The sequence below is a fragment of the Scatophagus argus genome, chromosome 4 (genome assembly GCF_020382885.2).
Source record: "Scatophagus argus isolate fScaArg1 chromosome 4, fScaArg1.pri, whole genome shotgun sequence".
NCBI classification, from domain to species: Eukaryota; Metazoa; Chordata; class Actinopteri; family Scatophagidae; genus Scatophagus; species Scatophagus argus.
In genome coordinates, this window is record NC_058496.1 from 967,723 (window position 1) to 979,166 (window position 11,444).

The 11,444-nt window shown below is 45.0% G+C and overlaps 1 protein-coding gene across 2 annotated transcripts; it reads left to right on the top strand.

The window, feature by feature from the left end:
• The first annotated feature begins 7,591 nt into the window (after positions 1–7,591).
• On the top strand, positions 7,592–10,961 carry LOC124057912 (GTPase IMAP family member 4-like). 2 transcript variants are annotated; one of them, XM_046386590.1, is made up of 4 exons: positions 7,607–7,644; positions 8,444–8,485; positions 8,703–8,772; positions 9,256–10,961. In XM_046386590.1, exons 3-4 carry the CDS (start codon positions 8,757–8,759, stop codon positions 10,326–10,328), a joined length of 1,089 nt encoding a protein of 362 aa, XP_046242546.1. In that variant the 5' UTR covers positions 7,607–7,644; positions 8,444–8,485; positions 8,703–8,756; the 3' UTR covers positions 10,329–10,961. The 2 variants fall into 2 exon arrangements, with proteins under 2 accessions (XP_046242547.1, XP_046242546.1); XM_046386591.1 differs by lacking the exon at positions 8,444–8,485 and having other exon boundaries at positions 7,592–7,644.
• The last annotated feature ends 483 nt before the right edge of the window (positions 10,962–11,444 follow it).

Here is an 11,444-nt window from a genome sequence, read left to right on the forward strand (position 1 = left end):
AATTTCGTTATGCTTGCATAATGACAATAAAGACTCTTGAATCTTGAATCTTAGTTTTCTTGGCACACTATTTATCATATGTCGTCAGTTTTGGTGAGTTTGAAAGGTCCAAGAACAGTCCCTGTTTGTTTGGGGAAAGACCCTCAGTTTGTTTTTCTCTGTTGTACGTTCGTTATGCTTGTTTAGTGTGGTTCATGTGTTAAGCTCAGGACATGACGTGTATAAGATTTATGTGGGGCGTCAGTGTGACATTTTGTACTCCTGCTAAACGTAACTGTTAATGTGGGTCATGAGAAGCATATACAGGACGAGTGTGGGTGTAACCAGCCCCCAACAACTTGGACACAACATTGCCTCCAACTTCCAGCTCTTCCACCCATCTTCAGAAGAACAAGAAGCACAAAAACAAAAAGACCACGATTACTATGACAATGACAACGACACCCCAGGATCGATCCGTCGAGTGCGGAATACGGACGTTTGCATCAAAGAATGGAAAAGCGACGTGGTCCCAGACATCCTGCTGCGAGAGACAACGGAACAGATATGCGGCGCCTACCTCCATCTTAGGACCCACGTCGTACAACGACAAGGAACGAGAACAAGCAGAAGCACAAGAAGCACATGAACAAGAAGATTGCAACAATGACTACTACGATGACGACGAGGATGGCCCGGGACTGATCCTTTGAGCAGCAGGCCCACACGGAATACGGATGTTCGTGTCAAAGAACGGAAAAGTGACGTGGTCCGCGACACCCTGATCTTGGCGGGCGTGTACAGATCCGGAGGCGAGGCCGCGGCCAGATTGTGGGACGCAGAGAGCGGGAGGGCGATTTTCCGTGCCATGATGCCGCTCAAGCTGTTTTACGGTTACTCCAGAACGCTGAGGTTCGACGACCATGATGATAATATGATGACCATTATTATTGTAACCCCAAACCTCTGATTTCATTTGATCTCTTTTCTTTTCTTTTCTTCTCTCCCACCGCACTGCAAAGATCACTGTCCTTTCCGGCAGCACATGCCCAGTAAGCCGGCCAAGGACGGCATCAAGTCGTGGGTGGTCCAGCTACGCTTGGAAAATGCAAGAAGACACTGGCAAGAAGACGAGCGGCGGCGGTAAGACGAGTGGAGGAGTAAGAGGAGGAACAGGAGGGTTGGAGAAGAACCAGGGGATGTGCGTGGTGCTCGACCTGGCTGAAGGGCCACAACGTGACGTGCAACAATTTCTTCACGCCGTACGAGCTCACGCTGCAGCGTCTCCGCAGGGGCGTCATCTTGGTCGGTACAATGTGAAAGAACAAGCCTGAGCTTCCGCCCAAGCTGCTTGTGTGCAAGGGGAGAGAGGTGCGCTCATCAATGTTCGCCTTCACGCCCACCGCCACGCTGGTGTCCTACCTTCCCAAGAAGAACAAGACGTGGTGCTCCTGAGCACGCGGACGTGGATGCCGCCGTCAGTGATCGCTGGGACGGGAACAACTAACAAGGGAGGCGTGGACAACCTCAACAAGGCGATCGGCACGTACAGCTGCCTGGCCCCTGGCCGCCTTCCACGACCTCATTGATGTAAGTCCTGCTACAATGCCTTCTCGTCGCAATGAGAGCTGAACCCTGGCTGGATGGCAGGCAAGAGGAACAGGAGCAGGTTGTTCCTGGAAGCAGATGGACAAGGCCTGTTTGTGAGCCTCCACACTGAATGATGGGACTGATTATAGTGTTGCACAAACGCTGCATGAAGCACATATTAATGACGTTGGCTAACGTATTGTGTATTACGTCACTTCCTGTTCTTGCACTACTCATTCACTTGCTAGCGTTTGGTGCTCGGTGGTATTGGTGTACTTCAGTCGACATATTTTGTGTTAGCTTTTACTGTGGTTGGTTCTTACAAATAAGTACACAAGCACTTTAGGAAAAGTTTATTAACCGCATGATCATCTAGATTCTTTCCTTTCCCGATCCTCGTTCTGTTTGTCGTTCAGCTTAGCTTAGTGCTAACATGGCTTCTTCCACTCACTCTCCCTCTGCCTCTCCCTCTCCCGTCTTCTGTAAGGTGTGTGAAATGTTTAGCTATTCCTCTGCCTCCTTTAGTGAGATTTAAAGATTTAAAGTGACATATTTTGTCATTGGAGGGAACTCACTCCAACGAAATTTGTTCTCTGCATTTAACCCACCCAAGTGACGTGCACACACACACAGCAAACCCGGGGCAGTGGGCGACCGCGTGCAGCGCCCGGGGAGCAGTGGGGGTTAGGTACCTTGCTCAAGGGTACCTCAGCCATGGACACCGGTACGGGGAATTGAACCAGCGATCCACCGGTTACGGGTCCGACACCCTAACCGCTGATCCACGACTGCCCCTGAGAGTGAGATGTGTAGAAAGTGTAGCTTATTCATAGCCTTGGAGGCGAGGCTAAGTGAGTTAGAGGCCCGGCTTCGTACTGTAGATCACAGTCCATTAGTCCCGACAGCTAGCCAGCAGCAGTTAGCCTGTGCGGACCGGCCTATTTTAGCTACTTTAGCTGATGTCAGCTTCCCCCCCGGCAGCCCCCGAGCAGCCGGGAAGTCAGGGAGGTTGGGTGGCGGTTCGAAAGAAGCGTAGTCCAAAACAAAGGCCCGTGGTTCACCACCAACCGCTTCATGTGTCTAACCGCTTTTCCCCACTCAGCGACACACCCGCTGAGAAACCGACCCTGGTTATTGGCGATTCTGTTTTGCGATATGTGAAGCCGACACCAGCGACCATAGTCAAATGCATCCCGGGGGCCAGAGCGGGCGACATAGAGGGCAATTTAAAGCTGCTGGCGAGAGATAAGAGTAAATATGGTAAGATTATAATTCACGTCGGCGCTAATGACACTCGACTACGCCAGTCGGAGGTCACCAAAGTCAATATTGAGTCGGTGTGTAATTTGGCAAAAACCATGTCGGACTCCGTAGCATTCTCTGGTCCCCTCCCGAATCTGACCAGTGATGATATGTTTAGCCGCATGTCATCGCTCCGTCGCTGGCTGTCACGGTGGTGTCCAGAAAACAACGTGGCCTTTATAGATAACTGGGAGACTTTCTGGGGAAAACCTGGCCTCATTAGCAGAGACGGCGTTCATCCCACTTGGGGTGGTGCGGCTCTTATTTCTACCAATATGGCCAAGTTTATTAGACAACCAACACCCTGACAACCCAGGGTCGAGGCCAGGAAGCAGAGTCGCTGTCTTACACACTTCTCTGCTGCTTCTGTAGGACTGCCGCCCTCCGTTAAAATTAGAATAAATAAAAATATAAATGCACACAGTAATACTAAGTTTAACAATCCCATAGAAATAGTGTCAGTGCCTCGTCCTCCTATAGTCCAACCAGCACAAAATTTAAGAAGTGTTAATCATAATAACCTCTGCGTTTCCCTTGTCTTGCGCCAGTGTGTTTCGTTCCTCATGTTCACACCAGCTCTCGTCCATGCCACAGCCTTTGTATGTATATGTACCTCGTGTCTCGTTATATTCTAGCCTCTGAAACAGAGTGAATTTTTGTTGTAAATTTCAAAGTTCAGGTTTAGCCATAGAGAATTGTTTGTTTATGTTCTTTGGTTTTTCCTCCTCTATTGGAGTGATTTTCAGTTTTATTTCTGTTTGTTTTCTCAGATAGATTTTCTCAATTAAGAGTGATTTTTAGTTCTTAGTAGTTTTTCTCTAGATAGTTATCCTCTGCTTAGAGTGATTTTTTGTTCTTTGAAGTTTTTGTTTTCCCTTCCTAGTTTTCCTCCTGTTGGAGTGATTTTCTGTTTTACTAGTTTGTAGTACTCTAGCCTAGTTAGATCCTTGAGTCCTAGATAAAGTTTCATAGCCTCTTGCTTTTTCTGTAGCTCTGTGAGAGGTTGGATTGGGGTTTTGCTTAGAGAAATAAACTCTTTATTCTCTCACAATCTCTGCGCCTGAGTCCTGTGTAAGCCAAAACCTGACACTCATAAAAATACAAACTAGCAAATATTTGGAGCCAAAAAACAGGACAGTCAGATGTGGATTATTAAATATACGATCCCTCCACTCTAAATCCCTCCTAGTCAGTGATCTAATTATTGATCATCAGTCTGATATATTCTGCCTCACTGAGACTTGGTTACGGGATGAAGAATATGTTAGTTTAAATGAATCAACTCCATCTGGTTATATTAACTATCATGTTCCTCGAGCCACAGGCCGAGGAGGAGGAGTGGCAGCAATCTACCATTCCAGTCTTCAGATTAACCCCAAACCTAAATCCATCTATAGCTCATTTGAGAGTCTCACTCTCAGCCTGTCTCACCAAAACTGGAAGTCAGAAAAGCCAGTTTTATTAGTTGTTGTGTATCGCCCACCTGCTGCTGCTTACTCAGAGTTCCTGTCTGAGTTTTCTGACTTCTTATCTAGTTTAGTGCTCAGTACAGATAAAGTCATTATAGCAGGTGACTTCAACATTCATATGGATGTTGACTCTGACAGTCTTAAGACAGCCTTTAGTTCACTCTTAGATTCAATAGGTTTCCTTCAGATAGTGAATGAACCAACACACTGCCACAATCACACACTCGATCTGGTTCTCACCTATGGCCTAGAAACTAAGAACCTGTTAGTTGTCCCTCAAAACCCTCTCAAGGATTCAAGGATTCAAGGATTCAAGGAGCTTTATTGTCATTTCACACACGTAAAACATGAGTGGAACGAAATTAGTTTCCCCGGTCCCAGTATCAGCCCAGTTTCTTAACAAAATAAATATAAATATAAACAATGTTATAGAGTATAAAAACAGTGTAATATAAGTGAAAAACAGTAGATGATATAAACATCAGTGTAAACAGTATAAACAGTAGTGCAAAATGGCTGACAGGGTAGTGCAAAATGACCGTAGTGCAATGAACACGAGCAGTTTGAGTTCTGTGCAAATGCTGCATTGTGCAAAATGTTCCATGGGTGGTTGTTTGTGTGTTTGTTGGTATGTGAGGTATGAGGTTGGCAGCAGGGGCTACAGAGGACCTCCAGAGTTCAGCAGTCTCTCAGCTTCAGGAAGAAGCTGTTCCTCAGTCTGGTGGTCCTGCTCTTGATGCTCCGCAGCCTCCTGCCTGAGGGGAGAGGGGCAAACAGTTTGTGTGAGGGGTGGGTGGGGTCCTTCATGATGCAGGAGGCCCTTTTCCTGCACCTGGAGGTGTAAATGTCTGTGGTGGTGGATAGGCTGTGTCCCACAGTCTTCTGTGCAGCTTTCACCACCCTCTGCAGAGCTTTTTTCTCTGCTGCAGAGCAGCTGCCGTGCATGATTGTAGCGGTCTTCAGACAGGTGGGGACCGTCGCTTGTTGGAGAGAGGTGTTGAAGATGTCCGTCAGTACCTCTGTGAACTGATGTGCACAGCCCTTCAGCACCCGCCCCGGGATATTATCGGGACCTGCAGCTTTGTGTGGGTTTATCCTCTGGAGGGTCCTCCTCACTTCAGCTGAGGTCACGCTGAGGGGCTCTTCACCAGGTGGGGGGGTGAGTCTGGTGCTGAGGGGGGCGTCCGGGTCCTCAAAGCGGGCAAAGAAGTTGTTGAGAGCTTCAGGCAGAGAGGGGTCCCTGGGGCATTGTGCATCTTTGGTGTTATAGTCTGCGATGCACTTAATGCCCCTCCACATGCTCCGTGGATCGTTGGACGCAAAGTGTCCCTGGATCCTCTGGGCGTATGCGGTCTTGGCCCTCTTCACTCCTGCCGTCAGCTCTCTCCTTTCAGACCATTCACTTGTAGTTTTTGAACTAACTCTAGAAGACTTTACAGCACACAACAAAAAGGTCTACTATACCAGATGCCTCTCTGAAGATAGTGTAGACAGATTTAGGGATGCAATCCCATCACAGCTCCCCTCAGCTCCATGTACCAGTACAACAGACCGTACTGATTTAAACGTTACTCCTGCAGTAATTGATTCCTTTGTCAACAACACTGCAGCCACGTTGCACACAGTTTTAGATATGGTTGCCCCACTGAGAAAGAAGGTTAGAAATCATAGGAGGCGAGCTCCTTGGTATAATTCAAATATACGAACACTGAAACAAACATCAAGACGGATGGAGAGGAAGTGGTACTCCTCCAAATCAGCTGAATCCCAGAGAGCCTGGAAAGACCGTCTATTGACATACAAAAAGGCCCTTCGTGAAGCCAGAACTGCCTATTATTCAACATTAATAGAGAAAAACAAGAACAACCCACGTTTTCTCTTTAACACTGTAGCCAGGCTGACCAAGAGTCACAGCTCTGTTGAACCTTGTATTCCTGCAGCTCTTAGCAGTGAAGACTTCATGAGTTTCTTCACCAATAAAATCAATAACATTAGAGAAAAAATCAATAAAGATCTTCCCAGAATAGCCAATATAGTGCCATCTCCAGTAATCTCTTTTAATCCTACTCCATCCCTGGACAGGTTCCTGCCCATAGACCTCCCCGAGCTGACCTCCAGCATTAACAAATCTAACCCAACTACATGTCTCTTAGACCCCATCCCAACTAAGCTCCTCAAGGACGTCTTTCCCTTGATTGGCGTTTCCCTCTTAGATCAGATAAACTTATCCTTAACAACAGGTTATGTACCACAGGCATTTAAAACCGCTGTTATTAGACCTTTACTTAAAAAACCTTCACTTGACCCAGACATCTTAGCAAACTATAGGCCGATATCCAACCTCCCGTTCTTATCTAAAATACTCGAAAGAGTGGTTGCAAATCAGTTGATTGATCACCTACACAGGAACAGTCTCTTTGAGATGTTTCAGTCCGGTTTCAGAGCCCATCACAGCACAGAAACAGCACTGGTTAAAGTCACAAATGACCTCCTCATGGCATCAGACCGCGGGCTGGTCTCCATACTTGTTTTACTGAATCTCAGTGCTGCTTTCGACACTGTAGATCACAGCATTTTATTACACAGATTAGAACATGAGACTACGCTACGCTGGTTCAAATCATATTTAACAAATAGATTTCACTTTGCTCAAGTTAATAATGTTTCCTCTTCATATATAAGGGTTAGCCTCGGTGTTCCACAAGGTTCAGTGCTTGGGCCGATCCTAAATAAAGGAATTCTGATTCTGATTCTGATTGAGATTTTGTTTTACTTGTCTTTTTAGTAATGTCGTTCTCATGTTGTTAATTGCTTTCCTGCCTGTACAACATCCACTGCACGTCTGCCCGTCCTGGGTGAGGGATCCCTCCTCTGTTGCTCACCCTGAGGTTTCTTCCATTTTTTCCTGTTAAAGGTTTTTCTGGGAGTTTTTCCTCAGTCGATGTGAGGGTCGAAGGGCAGAGGATGTTGCTGATGTTATGTTAAGCCCTTTGAGACAAACTGCTTGTAAAAATGGGCTGTACAAATAAAGTTGTCTTGACTTGACTTGACTTAATGACTCAGAGAAAACTAAACTTTTTATAGCTGTAGTAACAGCAATAAGAAGTTTATCAGAGGCGGTAAAACAGTAAAACTGCTGCAGTTGGTTTTATTGATTGTGAACTTCAGACTCTGGTCAGACCTGCACACCCACAGACTGATGAGGACACAAACGAGTTTCTCGCTCAGTTTTATAACTCTGACTGTTTCTTAACTTTCACTTTGAGCTGAAGCGTCGGTTGTGTCGCAGCAGGAAATTGATGAGGTGAGTGAAGTGGACTAAAAGTAGATAAAGAGAAAGAACAAAGTAATGTCAGAGTGTGTCTGTTGTTGCTGCTCAGTGGAGCTGATGATGGAGCTGCAGGAGGTTCCAGGGTCACTTTAGTAACTAACTGATTTGAACCGTTAAAGTGGTCGTCCTCCTGCCGTCAGTGAGTTCAGATCAGATTCACAGTTTGATAATCACAGTCAGTAAACGGATGATTTGTGTGTGAAGCGACAGCTGCTGCTTTGTTTTCACTGTTTAATCTCCTAAATGTCTCTGAAATGAGGAGGTTTACTGAGACGACTGGGACAAACGTTTGTGTCAGCATTCAGACGGAAGTGAACAGTGGAGACGCCATTTGAGACGTGAGAGGAGGAGTCAGTGCAGCTGGACGGACATGTTTGACAGTGTGGACAGCAGGGGGACGGACATGTTTTATCTGTCAAGACTTTAGTTACCACACACACAAGCCACAATCTAAACGTTTCCAGACTGTTTTAATGACGCTTGTTACTCAGCAGCTCACAGCTTTTAGGCAGGATGTAAACATTAATGGCGTCCTGGCTGAGTTGTAACGTTAGTCAGTACAGTTAGTTGGAGATTTGTTCATGTTTCTGAGTGAGCAGGAGTTTATTTTAAAATAGCCTGCCTATAATCTAAGCCTGTTTTCATTTCAGTGTCTGTGCTTCAAGTCAGTCGTATTATTGATGATGAGGGTTTTCACTCCTGATACACACAGTCAGAGTTAACTGATTCAGAGTTGAACTAATTCTAATCAGCTGTTTGGTTTGTTCATCAGCTTTTAAGTGGAGTCACTGCTGTGCCTGCACTGTCAGCCTCAGTAAGTTTATTTCATTAAAACAGACGAGGTGTGAGAGTGTGTGTTTTCTAATCTTTTAAAGTGTGCAGGTTGTCACAGGACTTTTGAACAGCATAACATCAGTGGAACATTTACTGCGTTTCTGACTAAGCACCACCTTCACCAGTCAGCATATTAAAACAAAGGTTTGTCTCCTGCCTCGTCACTTTTTAAAGTTTGAATGTGCTTTGCGTTTCAGTGTGCGGCTCCTCTGGCTGAATCGTCTCTTGTGGGCTAACAGCAGAGTGTCAGTATGGCTGAAGCACCTGGTGAGTCCATTCACTTTCATAGCATGTAAACAGCTGCAGGTATAGAAAACACTTTGCCTCCAGGTCAGCATTGTTTTCCTGCACAGCTTCAGTGCACACCTGAATCCACAGCAGTTTATCAGTTTGGAACGGGACACATCTCGGACAGAAGTATGTGTTTTCTTCTGTTTTGGGCTTTGATGATCACCTGGTAAAGTAGATCCTGTGTCCTCAACTACATCACAGAAATGTTCACCATCGTTCTCCTTTGCAATTTGACCCAAGCGTGTTAACAGCTCTGGAAGTTCTAGATTCTTCTGCCACAAGAACCTGAACTTTCACCAAAGTCATCTCTGATGGTGAACATCAGAGTTGAACAAAATGTTGACACTCTGAACTGAACCTAATCTGTAGAGGACTGAGGAGATCTCCTCCTGTCAGCCAGCTGTGGTGACTTCAGCCTCATAGTGACTTCATGTCATTTTCTCTTCTCTTATATTACAGCATCAGGACTCAGAGCTGAAGGATCCAGATGCTTCACAAAGGACATGTTCACCAGGGCTCAGATGGAGAAGGTTTCAGGACTTAAAGCTGAACTGCAGGGTGTGAAACGGAGGAGTGAGACACAAAGTGATGATGGGAATCAGAGCAGAGAGAGTCTCAGGATGGTGCTGATTGGGAAGACTGGCAGTGGGAAGAGCTCTTCAGGAAACACCATTCTGGGAAGAAAGGAGTTTAAGGCTGAATTAAGTCAAACATCAGTCACCAGACGTTGTCAGAAAGCACTTGGTGAGGTGGACGGTCGTCCAGTCTCTGTGGTCGACACTCCTGGTTTGTTTGACACAACTTTGTCTCATGAACAAGTGAATGATGAGATGGTGGAGTGCGTCAGTCTTCTGGCTCCTGGACCACACGTCTTCCTGTTGGTGTTCAATATTCAGGCAAGATTTACACAAGAGGAGAAGGAGACTTTAACAAAAATCAGGGAAGGCTTTGGGAAGAATTCTGAGAAGTTCACCATCGCTCTGTTAACTGGAGGAGATAACCTGGAGGCTGATGGGGTATCAGTTGAAGAATACGTTAAAAACAAATGTGATGAATCATTTAAGAAAGTGATTGATGACTGTGGAGGAAGATACCATGTGTTTAATAACCGCACAAACAACAACACACAAGTCAGAGAGCTGATAGCCAAGATTGACTCCATGGTGAAGGAAAATGGAGGCAGCTGCTACACTAATGACATGCTACAGGAGGCGGAGGCAGCAATAAGGAAAGAAATGGAGAAGATCCTGAAGGAGAAGGAGGAAGAGATGAAGAAAGAGATGGAGGAGCGTCAAAGAAAACATGATGAAGAAATGAAAGCAATGGAAAGAAGAATAGAGGAACAGAGAGAAGAAGATCAAAAGGAGAGAAAACTGAGAGAAAAACAACTTAAAGAAATGGAGGAGAAGTTTACTAGAACAATGGAGAACATGATGAAGAAACACGAAGAGGACGCCAGAAGGAAAGCTGAAGAGTTTAATAAATTTAAACAGGAAAACAAAAAGAAACGACACAAGTGTTCCATTTCATGAGGAGATTTGTTTTCTAACTTCAGCACAGAGCAGTTTGAGTGTCGGCTTCATTTGGTTAACTGAAAAGAAGGAAAGATTTCACTGTAGTGTTTTGCAGTGGACTAACTTGTAATCAAACCAAAGCCACAGAAACACCTCAGACTGTCAGGTGTTCCAGTCAGCAGCCTCTTCAACATCAAACTGTTCGTAACCACAGCAACAGTACTGACGCTTCAGGCTTTAGCAGTTAGCACAAACTATAAGGCTGTTCCATAACTACAACAAAGACCACATGTAGTTATTAAGTATGTAATTCCTTTATTGTTGTTTTCTTTTCTCTTAATGAAAAACGTGATGATGATGATGATGATGATGATGATGATGATGATGATCTTTGTTTTCTTCTGAATCTGAGACAAAATGTGATGTTTGTGTTGTGAGTTAAATGTTTTGATGTGTTTTTTTCTGTTTTCTGTGCAGATCACAAATATCAGAGCAAATGTTAAATATTAAACATGTTAAACCACTCATGATGATGACACAGATCGACATTATAGACAGGGAATAATTCAGATGGATCTTCAGTCTTATGTTCTGTATTTGATCTTTGGGTCCTTTATCATTCTAAAAGATGAATAAAGTGTTTTACTGCTGGCTGTGACTCGTTCAATGCAAACCAAGTCAAACAAACTCCTTCCACAGATAAAGTGATTAAAGTCACTTAGCTCTCTTTTTATTCCATCATGTCTGTGGTCTGGGATGCTGTCAGAGTGTCCCAGTTATGTCCCATTAAGTGTCCTCAGTGTCCTCAGCCAGCGTTCAACAGAGAAGTCCAAGACGTCTCGTGAGCAAAGGCAGCCATTTTAGCATCTGCCACACATGATGTTGTACAGTTAAAACAAGGGACTGAAAGTGTAGAAACACTTCAGACACATTACACCTGGAGCTCCATGTCTGATGCTCTTAGTGATCAGTCTCAGGTTCCTACAGTGATGGTTCAGCTCAGCTCCTGGACCAACTGTCCTTTTCAAACAGATTAGATCAAAATCTGTCTGCTGTCGTCTGAAGGTTTATAACTGATCATTCATCTGTGAATGAAAGAAAACCCCTTATTTCAGCATGAAATTTTAATTTTAG